Below are 13,638 nucleotides of genomic sequence, written 5' to 3' on the forward strand. Positions count from 1 at the left end.
CCCACAATCAGGATTCGAACCCAGAACTGGGCACGGTATTCCAGATGTGGCCTCACCCTCTCCCCTCCTGCAGTTCCCAGCAACTGAGATGCCTTTCCCTCCGTGAATTTGCCCAAATCCTCTTTCAAAGCCAGCCCAATACTTCCAGGGCATAAAAGACCGGCGATGAAACCATCCCATAAGCAACTCCACGAACTTCTCTTATATTTTATTAGATGCCACTGTGTTTCCCGGTAATGGCGAGTTTTCTAAACGAAGCTGCGCATTAGGGCAGTAAAATAAAACAACCAACAGAGATAAGGATATTAATTTGCGCAAGACGTCGGCCCGTCTTTCCGCCGACGTCCCCGGTTTTGGATTTGCGTGTTTCCTGCTTGCACCCCCCCCCCCTTCGCTCAAGGTTGGGAAGGGGGGCGGTTTGGGGAGATAAGAGGCCGCAATGTCATGCAACATAAGCCATAGTTCCCAGCGGCAAGGTCACGAGAGGACAGCTCTCCCTCGCCGGGGTGAGGTCTAAGCGGAGGTCAAGCCAGGTGAGGTCTCCGCTGGGAGTAATTCATTAGCCGACGTGTACATCTGTGCTCAGCTTTCGATAATCCCCGACGGAGGTCCACACACACACACACACACCGCCACCAAACCGCCACACGCCATCAAAGCGCCCTGGGCTCTGTTCTTCACCCCCTTTCTGCGTCGGAAAACCCAGCGGCCTTGCATTCCTAGCCCAAGAAAGGCGGCGCCGAGATAAGGGGGAGTAATAATAAGTAACCTAAACAAGAACGCCGCAAAAGCACAAACCGTGGCAAGGGACACAGGATTTCGCTAGCTGGAGGGGAAGCTACTAACCCTTACAGCGGACCCTTGGTTCTCAAACGCCTTTGGTACTCAAGCAACTTGGAACCCAAACTCTGCAAACCTGGAAGGAAGCGTTCCGGTTTGCAGACTTTTTTTGGAAGCCGAACGTGCTCCGTTTTGAGAGCCATAGATCCATTTTGAGTGTTACGCTTCCAATTTGAGCGTTACGCTGAGGTCTGTCTGTTTTCGCTTTTTATTTTGCGTTTTTGTATTTGCGGCGCTTTTCGTTTTGTTTTCTCCTGAAAACAGGGACGTTCTATTCCATCCCCTCCAATGTTTCTCCCATGAAAATAGGGACGTCCTATTCCATCCCCTCCAACGTTTCTCCCGTGAAAATAGGGACGTCCTATTCCATCCCCTCCAACGTTTCTCCCCTGAAAAGAGGGACGTCCTATTCCATCCCCTCCAACGTTTCTCCAGTGAAAATAGGGACGTCCTATTCCATCCCCTCCAACGTTTCTCCCGTGAAAAGAGGGATGTCGTATTCCATCCCCTCCAACGTTTCTCCCCTGAAAATAGGGACGTCCTATTCCATCCCCTCCAACGTTTCTCCCGTGAAAATAGGGACGTCCTATTCCATCCCCTCCAACGTTTCTCCCGTGAAAAGAGGGACGTCCTATTCCATCCCCTCCAACGTTTCTCCAGTGAAAATAGGGACGTCCTATTCCATCCCCTCCAACGTTTCTCCTGTGAAAAGAGGGACGTCCTATTCCATCCCCTCCAACGTTTCTCCCCTGAAAATAGGGACGTCCTATTCCATCCCCTCCAACGTTTCTCCCCTGAAAATAGGGACGTCCTATTCCATCCCCTCCAACATTTCTCCCATGGAAATAGGGACGTCCTATTCCATCCCCTCCAACATTTCTCCCATGGAAATAGGGACGTCCTATTCCGTCCCCTCCAACGTTTCTCCCATGAAAATAGGGACGTCCTATTCCATCCCCTCCAACGTTTCTCCTTTGAAAATAGGGACGTCCTATTCCATCCCCTCCAATGTTCCTCCCCTGAAAATAGGAACGTCCTATTCAATCCGGGACTGTCCCTGGAAAATAGGGAGACTTGGAGGGTCTGCAATTGTTAAACGGACTTTCAGAAGACATATGAAGGGAGCCCTTTCTAGGGAAGTGGGTTTTTTAAGAAGTGTTTGATGTTTTCACGGTGTTTTTCTAGTTTGCTGGAAACCTGCCCAGATTGGCTGATACATGCTAGTCAGACGAACGTCATATAAATGATAAAATTGTTGTTATTATTATTATTAGTCAGGGGGTGGTGTTGGGAACTGGAGTACCAACAACACCGTGGAACTACAGTTGTACCTTGCAAGTCGAACAGAGTCCGTTCAACTTCCAAAATGTTCGGAAACCAAAGCGCAGCTTCCGGTTGGCTCCCGTAGCCAATCGGAAGTCGCAGCGTTACGGGCTTTTGTTTACCTCGAAGAGAAAGGTGGGGAGAATAATAATAATAATAATAATAATAATAATAATAATAATAATAATAATGTTATTTATACCCCGCCCATCTGGCTGGGTCCCCCCAGCCACTCTGGGCAGCTTCCAACAAAACACTAAAATACAATAACCTATTAAACATTAAAAGCTTCCCTAAACAGGGCTGCCTTCAGATGTCTTCTAAAAGTCTGGTAGTTGTTGTTCTCTTTGACATCTGGTGGGAGGGTGTTCCACAGGGAGGGCGCCACTACCGAGAAGACCCTCTGCCTGGTTCCCTGTAACTTGGCTTCTCGCAGTGAGGGAACTGCCAGAAGGCCCTCGGGAGATGGACACTGGTGTCCGGGTTGAACGATGGGGGTGGAGACGCTCCTTCAGGTATACTGGACTAAGGCTGTTTAGGGCTTTCAAGGTCAGCACCAACACTTTGAATTGTGCTTGGAAACGTCCTGGGAGCCAATGTAGGTCTTTCAAGACTGGTGTTATATGGTCTTGGCGGCCACTCCTAGTCCCCAGTCTAGCTGCCGCATTCTGGATTAATTGTAGTTTCCGGGTCACCTTCAAAGGCAGCCCCACAGAGAGTGCATTGCAGTAGTCCAAGCGGGAGATAACCAGAGCATGCACCACTCTGGCCAGACAGTCCGCGGACAGGGAGGGTCTCATCCTGCGTATCAGATGGAGCTGCCCTGGGCACAGAATTGACCTGCGCCTCCATGGACAGCTGTGAGTCCAAAATGACCCCCAGGCTGCGCACCTGGTCCTTCGGGGGCACAGTGACCCCATTCAGGACCAGGGAGTCTTCCACACCTGCCCGCCTCCTGTCTCCCAAAAACAGTCCTTCTGTCTTGTCAGGATTCAACCTCAATCTGTTATGCCTTGCCATAAACCTCCGCAGCCCAGCCTCCCAGGATGGTGGAAAGCTTTTAAAAGCTCTCTCCGGTCTGTGCCAATCTGGGTTCAGCCCAGGGATTAGACGACGGCAGTTGGGCTGGGGGGAGATCAGCAATGAACCAGGACAGGGCTTGAAATCCGATCAGCCACTCCGACAACTTTCCCTCCCGCCAGATTAGCCCCGCCAGAAAGATGCTGCCGTCGAGCTAATCCGCTTTCGAGAGACCCGGGCCGGGTGCCCCAGAGGCAATCAGGGAACGTCGAGCAGCCCCCGCGACGGCTTGGCGGTGGGCAGCAGCCTTCTCCAAGCTAGGATACCCCCCCAAAAACCCACACACCTGTCTGACGCCCATAAACCAACATGCCAAAGGTCAGGGGCCACGATGGCGGCTGCAGTCGGCCCCTCACTTTGCTGCACAGTTTGGAGGCCTCTAAATCCCAGCTAGGGTTGCCATGTGTCCTCTTTTTCCCGGACACGTCCTCCTTTTCAGAGGTAGAATTTCCGCCCGGGTGGATTTTTAAAACTACCGTATTTTTCGCTCTATAAGACGCACCAGACCATGAGACGCACCGAGCTTTTGGAGGAGGAAAACAAGAAAAAAAATATTCTGAATCCCAGAAGCCAGAACAGCAAGAGAGATCGCTGCGCAGTGAAAGCAGCAATCCCTCTTGCTGTTCTGGCTTCAGCGATAGCTGCGCAGCCTGCATTCGCTCCATAAGACGCAGACACATTTCCCCTTACTTTTTAGGAGGGGGAAAGTGAGTCTTATAGAGCAAAAAATACGGTATACTTTCTGGAGGAGACGTAGACATCGCTGGTGGTTGAAAAGACTTGCTTTCTTCTTTTCTTCTGCCCACGCCCAGCCATACCTCAGCAATATCGCACAGCTTCTATAGCCGGGTATTTAAAAGGTAAAGGACCCCTGGACGGTTGAGTCCAGTCAAAGGCGACTATGGGGTTGCGGCGCTCATCTCTCCTTCAGGCCGAGGGATCCGACGTTTGTCCGCAGACACCTTCCCGGGTCATGTGGCCGTCAGGACTGAACCGCTTCTGGCGCATGACGGAAACCAGAGCGCACAGAAACGCCGTTTACCTTCCCACCGCAGCAGTACCTATTTATCTATTTGCACTGGTGTGCTTTCGAACTGCTAGGAGGGATGTGGGTGGCGCGTCTAAACCACTGAGCCTCTTGGGCTTGCCGATCAGAAGGTCAGCGGTTCGATTCCAGCGACGGGGTGAGCTCCCATTGCTCGGTCCCTGCTCCTGCCAACCTAGCAGTTTGAAAGCATGCCAGTGCAAGTAGATAAATCGGTACCACTCTGGCAGGAATGTAAATGGCATTTCCGTGCGCGCTGGTTTCCGTCACGGTGTTCCATTGCGCCAGAAGCGGTTCATGTCAAATTGCTGTTTTAGGAGTTGTTTTTAAAAGCCTGGAATGGATTAATCTGCTTTGCATGACTTTCTATGGGAAAGCAGCACGCCTTGGTTTTGGAACGCTTTGGTTTTGGAACGGACGTCCAGAACGGATTAAGTTTGAGAACCAAGGTGCCGCTGTCTTCCTGTTTAAAATGCAAAATCAAGTATCTCCCAGACCCAGCCATACACAGACACATGACAGATGACACACACACACAGAGACAGCCAGGATCAGATATCACTGCCTACAAGCGTTGAAACTGCCTGTGTGACTCGGCAGAAAGGAAAAATCACTCTGCACGTGCTCAGAAAGGACCACCGTCGCGGCGCTAGAGACAGGTGCCGAAGTTCAGCCTATGGGGCGCACGAGGAGTTTTAAAATATTGGGAATTTCTTCCCTAAAGCTGCAGTTTGCAAACTTTTCCTAGGGTTGAGGAGGGGTGGGGCAGTCAAAGCGGGAAGGGAAATATCTCAGAAGAGATTGCAGAGGGAAAATTGTCGGCAAGATCAGAGTCACAGGCAGGCCAGCAAATCAGAGAGGGGGCGGAATCTATCAGGAAACACAACTTCCTTGTTCTGGGCGGGGAAAAATAATAATAATGGATCTCTGTGTTCTGGCTGAAATCTCCCCACCCTCCTCAGTGGCTCCTACTCACCCGCGAAGGGTTCATCTGTCACCCAATGGCCCCCTCCAGCTGGGACCCCCAAGAAGGCGGAATCTAAAAAGTAGAAAACACCCCAGGCTGGGAGGAGATGAACGCCTCTCTCTCTCTCTCTCTCTCTCTCTCTCGCTCCTGGATTTAAAAATAGCTTGCCGTCCTTTTCTGCCAAGGAAGCGACGATGTACGCAAGAGTTTGGCTGGCACGGCGCGACGGGATCGCCAGGGCCCCCCGCAAAGGTCTCCGGGAGTTGAAAAGGGCACGTCCGCCTGCCCCCACGGCATGAGAGGGAGCTAAGGAAATTGGCAGTGGGGGGGAAGGAAGGAAGGAGAGAAAGAGAGAGAGAAGGGAAAGGAGGAGAGACTCAGGGTTGAGATGCAGCTTGGGGCTGTTGCAATTGGGGGAAAGAAGCTAGGAGGAGCCTAGTTATAGAAGCATAGAATCATCGAAGTGGAAGGGACCCCCAAGGGTCATCTAGCCCAACCCACTCTTTTCCCCGACGCGAGACTTGAACCCACGACCTGGAGGTTAAGAGTCTCATGCCCTACCGGCGGAGCTAGCTAGCGTCTTGTCCTCACCAAGGTGCCCAAAAGCAGTGGTTTTCAACCAGCGTGGCACCCTGGGATGCCTTGAACAACAACAACAACAACAATAATAATAATATTTTTGGCTTCCAAATCACCTCATTGTGCTTTCTAAATATTCTTATACAGTGGTACCTCGGGTTAAGAACTTAATTTTAAGGTTATCAGAAAGTATACGAGCAAGAACTGACAAATAGACAGCGGAGGGAGAAGGGGAAATAAAAAAGGGGGGGATATAAATCGAAAATACAGTGGTACCTCGGGTTAAGAACTTAATTCGTTCCGGAGGTCCATTCTTAACCTGAAACTGTTCTTAACCTGAAGCATCACTTTGGCTAATGGGGCCTCCTGCCGCCGCCGCACGATTTCTGTTCTCATCCTGAAGCAAAGTTCTTAACCCGAGGTAATATTTCCGGGTTAGTGGAGTCTGTAACCTGAAGCGTCTGTAACCCGAGGTACCACTGTAATAATTAATAATAATAATAATAATAATAATTTATTATTTATACCCCACCCATCTGGCTGGGTCTCCCAAGCTACTCTGGGTGGCTTCCAACAAAGTTTTAAAACATCAAACATTAAAAACTTCCCTAATCAGGGCTGCCTTCAGATGTCTTCTAAAAGTCAGATAGTTGTTTATCTCCTTGACATCTGATGGGAGGGCGCCACCACCGAGAAGGCCCTCTGCCTGGTTCCCTGTAACCTCACTTCTGGCAGGGAGGGAACCGCCAGAAGGCCCTTGGAGCTGGACCCCGGTGTCCGGGCTGGACAATGGGGGTGGAGACGCTCTTTCAGGTGTACTGGGCCGAGGCCGAGATAGTCTTAGAAACTGAGATATGAAAACTAGGAGCTAAATGGCACCTTGAACCTAAGTTACGGGTGCAGCAACGGAATGCCTAGGTGCTTTTTTTAATAACAAGAATACAAAGCTGAAAATGAATGAACTGCAGCTGAAATATTCCGTTCATTTTTCACATGGTCTAGTCCTTCCCAAAAAAGTAAAATCTCTCACTGCCTCCATTGCTTTCTTGGGCTCCATGATCACTGCAGATGGTGACAGCAGTCCCGAAATTAAAAGACGCTTGGTTCTTGGGAGAAAAGCAATGACAAACCTAGACAGCATCTTAAAAAGCAGAGACATCACCTTGCCAACAAAGGTCCGTATAGTTCAAGCCATGGTTTTCCTAGTAGTGATGTATGGAAGTGAGAGCTGGACCATCAAGAAGGCTGATGGCCGAAGAATGGATGCTTTTGAATTCTGGTGCTGGAGGAGGCTCTTGAGAGTCCCATGGACTGCAAGAAGATCAAACCTCTCCATTTGATTCCTAAACTGACCAAATCTTTTCTCTGTAAGGTCAAAGTGGAAAAGCCTCCCCATTGTCTTTTCCTTCACAAATCCTGTCTTAAGGGTATGTCTGTGTTTGAATAGGGTGTGAGCCTGTGACCTGGCCCAGGAACTAAGTATTTATAATTACAAAGGACTGGCCAGGCTCCCCAGGAAATCCAATCAAGTAACCTGCCAGACTGGAGATAAACAACGACAGGAGAAAAACAACGTTCAAATTTTCTGTTTTAGACCGCCTTTTCTGTGATGTAGGTGCGATGTATCTGAGGGGTGGTCTTAGCTTACACCCCTTCTGTGATGGATGTATGATGTTTCTGGGGGTGGTCTTGATCTACAGGGGGGCAATTTCAAAAGTCTTTATAAGGCCTTGCACACCATTTTTCTGGGTCCCTCCTCTCTCCTGCAAGTGAGGGGAGCACCCTGTTGCAACAGATCAATAAAGGCCAAGCCTACAGGCTGCTGTTTTGCTCCAAGTAATCCTGGTTGGTGTCTTTGTTTTTGTCCAAGGGAGCCCTCGGATTTTCCCGTTAACAACAATTCTTGTGGCCATCATTTGGCACAGCTGCCTCCAACCCCTTCCATTCTTCTCCTATTTGTCTATCGCCTCCCATTCCAGGTTTCTGACGCTGCGTCCCATGAGTGGGCGCCCTGCGCCGTCACTCACAGTCCAGTGACTCCCTCCTACAAGCATCCGGGTGGAAAGGGAGGGAGCTGGACTTCTGCAAAGCTCTTTCTACACGTTGGCTATCTATAGCCATGAGGTCAGAGCTCTCTCTCTGTCTCCCCACTCCCTCTCAAAAATAAGAACCCAGACCTGCTAAAGAGATTAGACCGTCTCGAGATGGTTCTTTCAATTTCTTTCGGCCTGCACGCTCAGGTCCCTCGTCTTGCCCTGACTTCCTTCAGGGACATCTCATGTGATGGCCTGGGATTCAGACTCGGAGGCTGAACCTGAGGCATCCCAGCCTGCACAGGAGTCCCCGCCTCCAGAACCAGCTGAGGCCTGAGCCTGAAGGGTCCTCACCTGTGCTGGGTCCTCAGGTGAGTCTGCTCTGGCTCCTGAGGTGATGGAGGACCCATTGCCTGCAGGTGCTCCACTCTCAGCCCCGTCAGAGGAAACTGAGGTTGCCTCTGGGTCCGGGAACCCTCCAGCCTCTCCTGGGCTGCAGAGGCTCAGGGCAGAGAGGCGGAGGGAACCAAGTTCCCGCAGGAGGAGTGCTCGCCTCAAGGGCAAGAGAGGCGAGTCACCTGTGGACCGGGGCCGCCCTATGCCTCGGGGCAGATAAAAGCCATCTAGCCCCAAGTTGCGGGAGCAACATTGTTGGTAGCCTGTTCCTGCCTTCACCCTGTCCTGCTCTTCAGTCAGAGTTCCTGACCTCTCCCGACTCCCTGCCTTGGACCCAGCTTCAGCTTTGACGGACAGCCTCCATACCGCACCCTCGACCTCTGACTGGACTCGGACCTCACTGCACGGTTAACCCTCGGGACCAGCACACCCTGGCTGAGTAAACCATCTCCTGCGATTTGCAGCAACCGCAACGCAAAATCACTGGGAGAGAACAGAGTCACTGGGGCGAGTGGCTTTCAATAGCCTTTTTCTCCTCCTCCGTGAATTTCTCTAGCGGCAAATTCCCCCCAGCAATGTTATCATCAGTGCTAATTCTTTCCAGAAAAAGAGGTTCCGGGACTCACCACGAACGCCTCCCTCGTTCTCTTAGAAGGGCATCCTGAGAGGTGTCGGAACTGAGTTCCGGCTGGAAAAAAAGACCCTGGTTGCAATGTTATCAGCTGCATTTGGTGCAGAATTCAGCAGCCAGGTAGCTTGCCGGCCAGCTGGCTAAAGCTTGGTGCTGATAATGCCATGGTTGCAGATTCGAATCCCGTACAGGTCAGCTACATTTCAGGGGGTTGGACTAGATATCCTCTGGGTCCCTTCCAACTCTACAATTCTATGACTCCAACATAGTCTGAGCACGTAACAACAATCCTGGCTGCAATGACCTGGCTACCACTTTCCAGACCCCAATTCCTGGTTTTGACCTACAAAACACAACTGAGGCAGTGCCCCATTTGCCCTATTGGACTAGCCACCACTGATTTAAAACACACACACACACACACACACACACGTGAACAACTATCTAGCTTTCCCCATTCATTTTAACCAAATATTCTCAGGACTTTAGCGTCTCCATACTTTCTTCCTATAGCCATTGAAATGTAAGTCTGTCGTCACGCTGAAGTTCAGTTTTTCGGCCAGTAGGGGGCCACGTCAACTCCTACGTGGCCAACAACAAACAGGAGGGCAGGTGAGCGAGCAAGCAAAATGGGAGGCAAGGATTCTGCTTAAGAGATAGCAGAGAGGAGCTTCACGGAGCAGTTTAGCAAACTGCAGAGCATCTCTACTCGCTGTGAAATGCGGCCGCAAAAAAAGTTTAACGGAAAGAGGGAGGTATTCCAGAAAACCACTCTCTGAAGCCCCTTCTCTTCTCCTTCAAAATTAATAATAATTTTCAATATATATATATAAAATAAAATAAAATTGTCCAATAGCACCTTAGAGACCAACTAAGTTTGTTCTTGGTATAAGCTTTCGTGTGCATGCACACTTCTTCAGATACAAAGGAAAGCTTATACCAAGAACGAACTTAGTTGGTCTCTAAGGTGCTACTGGACAATTAAGCTATGGTTTTCCCAGCAGTGATGTATGGAAGTGAGAGCTGGACCATAAAGAAGGCTGATCACCGAAGAATGGATGCTTTTGAATTCTGGTGCTGGAGGAGACTCTTAAGAGTCCCATGGACTGCAAGAAGATCCAACCTCTCCATTCTTAGGGAAATCAGCCCTGAGTGCTCACTGGAAGGACAGATCCTGAAGCTGAGGCCCCAAGACTTTGGCCACCTCAGGAGAAGAGAAGACTCCCTGGAAAAGACCCTGATGTTGGGAAAGATGGAGGGCACAAGGAGAAGGGGACGACGGAGGACGAGATGGTGGAACAGTGTTCTCGAAGAGACCAGCATGAGTCTGACCAAACTGCGGGAGGCAGTGGAAGACAGGAGGGCCTGGCGTGCTCTGGTCCAGGGGGTCACGAAGTCACGAAGTAACAGCCACCGATTCTGAAAGCCTTAAAGGGGATTAGACAAAGAGGAAGATAAGGCTATACTAGCCAGGATAGCTGCATTCCACCTGCACAGCCTCGGCCCAGTGTCTCTGAAGGAGCGTCTCCACCCCCATCGTTCAGCCCGGACACTGAGGTCCAGCTCCGAGGGCCTTCTGGCGGTTCCCTCCCTGCAAGAAGTGAGGTTGCAGGAAAGAAGGCAGAGGGCCTTCTCGGTGGTGGCGCCCGCTCTGTGGAACGCCCTCCCACCAGATATCGAAGAGAAAAATAACTACGAAACTTTTAGAAGACATCTAAAGGCAGCCCTGTTCATGTTTAATAGGTTATTGTAGTTTAGTGTTTTGTTGGAAGCCACCCAAAGTGGCTGGGGAAACCCAGCCAGATGGGCAGGTTATAAATATTATTATTATTATTATTATTATTATTATTATTATTATTATTATTAACAGCCTTGGCCCAGTATACCTGAAGGAGCGTCTCCACCCCCATCATTCTGCCCAGACACTGAGATCCAGCTCCGAGGGCCTTCTGGCGGTTCCCTCCCTGCGAGAACCGAGGTTGCAGGTACCCAGGCAGAGGGCCTTCTCGGTGGTGGCGCCCTCCCATCAGATGTCAAGGAAATAAACAACTGACTTTAAGAAGACATCTGAAGGCAGCCCTGTTTAGGGAAGTTTTTAATGTTGGATGTTTCGTCATGTTTTTAATATTCTGTTGGGAGCTGCCGAGAATGGCTGGGGAAACCCAGCCAGATGGGCGGGGTGTAAATAATAAATTATTAGTCTTGTTAATTGTTGTTATTATTAATCTTACTTTATCTGTAGTGGAAGGTGCAGAGCATCTGGCTTCAACCTCCAACAGCATCCTGGGAGAGATTCCTTGCCTGAAACCCGGGAGAGCTGCTGCCAAACCGTGCAGACAGGACTGAACTTGATGGAACCGACAACCTGACAAAAGGAAGCTTCCGGGAGTCCCGCTGACAAAACCACAGCAGAAAACCAAGTCTTAAGTTACAGGGGGGGACTAGATTTTGGGGGAACGTCAGCAAGAGCCGTTCCGCAATGGCACAGTGAGATCTCCACCGCTGACCGTTGACCATTAGGTCCAGTTGTGGCCGACTCTGGGGTTACGGCGCTCATCTCGCTTTACTGGCCGAGGGAGGCGGCGTACAGCTTCCAGGTCATGTGGCCAGCAGGACTAAGCCGCTTCTGGCGAACCAGAGCAGTGCAAGGAAACGCCGTTTACCTTGCCGCCAAAGTGGTACCTATTGATCTACTTGCACTTTGAGGTGCTTTCGAACTGCTAGGTGGGCAGGAGCAGGGACTTAGCAATGGGAGCTCACCCCGTCATTGCGGGGATTTGAACTGCCGACCTTCTGATCGGCAAGTTCTAGGCTCTGTGGTTTAACCCATTGCGCCACCCACATCCCAAGATCTCCACAGCCCTCTGTAATTTCCAAATTCTCTGCTCCCCTGAAGAGGGTCAGGCTGGATGACCTGGAGAGACCCCCTCTGGATTTTGAAGGCGCGTTTCCCCCCTCTTCCTCTGGAGCTGCCTCGGCCCTTCCCTCTCGCCGTCCCAATTTGTTCGGAGAGCGTCACATGCCGAAAGGAAAATAAAAAATAATTGCATCCTTGACTTGGCCCGGGAGTTGCGGGGCGGGATTGCAAAGCATGGAGAGGGAGGGAGTGTGCGCAGAGAGGAGAAGGGCAGAGATAAGATTGCACAACTTTTTTTTCTTACAGCCTCCCCCAGTCTAGTTGCTGAGCATTGTTCAAAGAAAACACTGGGCCCTTTCTTTGGAAATACCCTTCCTCCTTCTCTCTTTGCTCTCCCTCCCTCGCTCCTTCCCGCTTGGACTGCGTTCGTTCTGACTTCCCCGTCTGCTGACCAGATGCCCTGGACGCAACTTTCACTAGGAAAGGAAAGGGAGGGGTTGGATCTTCAAAGCGGCCTGCCCTGCTCTTGACCTTGAATACCCCTTACTAGGGAGGATGGAGGGGACGTGGGTGGCGCTGTGGGTTAAACCACAGAGCCTAGGACTTGCCGATCAGAAGGTCGGCGGTTCGAACCCCGCAATGACGGGGTGAGCTCCCGTTGCTCGGTCACAGCTCCTGCCCACCTAGCAGTTCGAAAGCACATCAAGGTGCAAGTAGATAAATAGGTACCACTCCAGCGGGAAGGTAAACGGCGTTTCCGTGCGCTGCTCTGGTTCGCCAGAAGCGGCTTAGTCCTGCTGGCCACATGACCTGGAAGCTGGATGCCGGCTCCCTTGGCCAATAAAGCGAGATGAGCGCTGCAACCCCAGAGTCGGCCACGACTGGACCTAATGGTCCCTTTACCTTTAGGAAGGATGGAGAGGGGAAACAGAGCAAAATTGGGCAAAGCGAAGGGGGAAAAGGGGAAACGAATATTCGCCTCCATTTCCTGTCGTTCAATGAACTCTGGTTATGTTGTTGTTTAGTCGTGTCCGCCTCTTCGTGACCCCCTGGACCACAGCACGCCAGGCCCTCCTGTCTTCCACTGCCTCCCGCAGTTTGGTCAAACTCAGCTCATTGTTTTTATTTTTATTTTAGAAAAGCACACGGAATTGGGAAAACCTAGCTAGAATCGAAGAACAGCAAGAGGGTCGGAGCTAGTAGATTTCGATACAAACGCACAGACTCCAACATTTGTACTCCGAGATTTGAATTGGGTAAGCCCACCATGTCTCTGCATGAGTCTCTGATCTTGAGATCGGGAGGCCCGCTCAGAACAGAAATTCATGCAGAAGCAATAGGCAGATCCTTCAGGGACAGCCCAGGATTCACAGAAGATGTCCCGGTTTCCGATTTGATCTCCAAAGGTCAAGCTTTTCCTTAGGACGTCCCTATTTCAAGGGGAGAAACATTGGAGGGGATGGAATAGGACGTCCCTATTTTCAGGGGAGAAACGTTGGAGGGGATGGAATAGGATGTCCCTATTTTCAGGGGAGAAACGTTGGAGGGGATGGAAGAGGACGTCCCTATTTTCAGGGGAGAAACGTTGGAGGGGATGGAATAGGATGTCCCTATTTTCACGGGAGAAACGTTGGAGGGGATGGAATAGGACATCCCTCTTTTCAGGGGAGAAACTTTGGAGGGGGTGGAATAGAACGTCCCTATTTTCAGGGGAGAAACATTGGAGGGGATGGAATAGGACGTCCCTATTTCAGGGGAGAAACATTGGAGGGGATGGAAGAGGACGTCCCTATTTTCACGGGAGAAACGTTGGAGGGGATGGAATAGGACGTCCCTATTTTCAGGGGAGAAACGTTGGAGGGGATGGAATAGGACGTCCCTATTTTC

The 13,638-nt window shown here is 50.8% G+C and overlaps 1 protein-coding gene across 6 annotated transcripts in view; it reads right to left on the reverse strand.

Annotated features, from left to right (window-relative positions):
• The window catches only part of NFIC (nuclear factor I C), a 107,080-nt gene that overhangs the window by 78,884 nt on the left and 14,558 nt on the right, over positions 1 to 13,638 (reverse strand). The window contains exon 1 of one of the 6 annotated variants that reach the window (XM_083483928.1): positions 5,265 to 5,294. The exons of the other annotated variants lie outside the window; for them this stretch is intronic. Coding sequence (XP_083340054.1) covers positions 5,265 to 5,279 — 15 coding nt within the window. The 5' untranslated portion in view covers positions 5,280 to 5,294. Of the gene's footprint in view, positions 1 to 5,264; positions 5,295 to 13,638 lie in introns of those variants that run through there. 6 annotated transcript variants of the gene reach the window in all.

The sequence above is a fragment of the Podarcis liolepis genome, assembly GCF_965112155.1.
Source record: "Podarcis liolepis genome assembly, chromosome: 18".
NCBI lineage: Eukaryota > Metazoa > Chordata > Lepidosauria > Squamata > Lacertidae > Podarcis > Podarcis liolepis.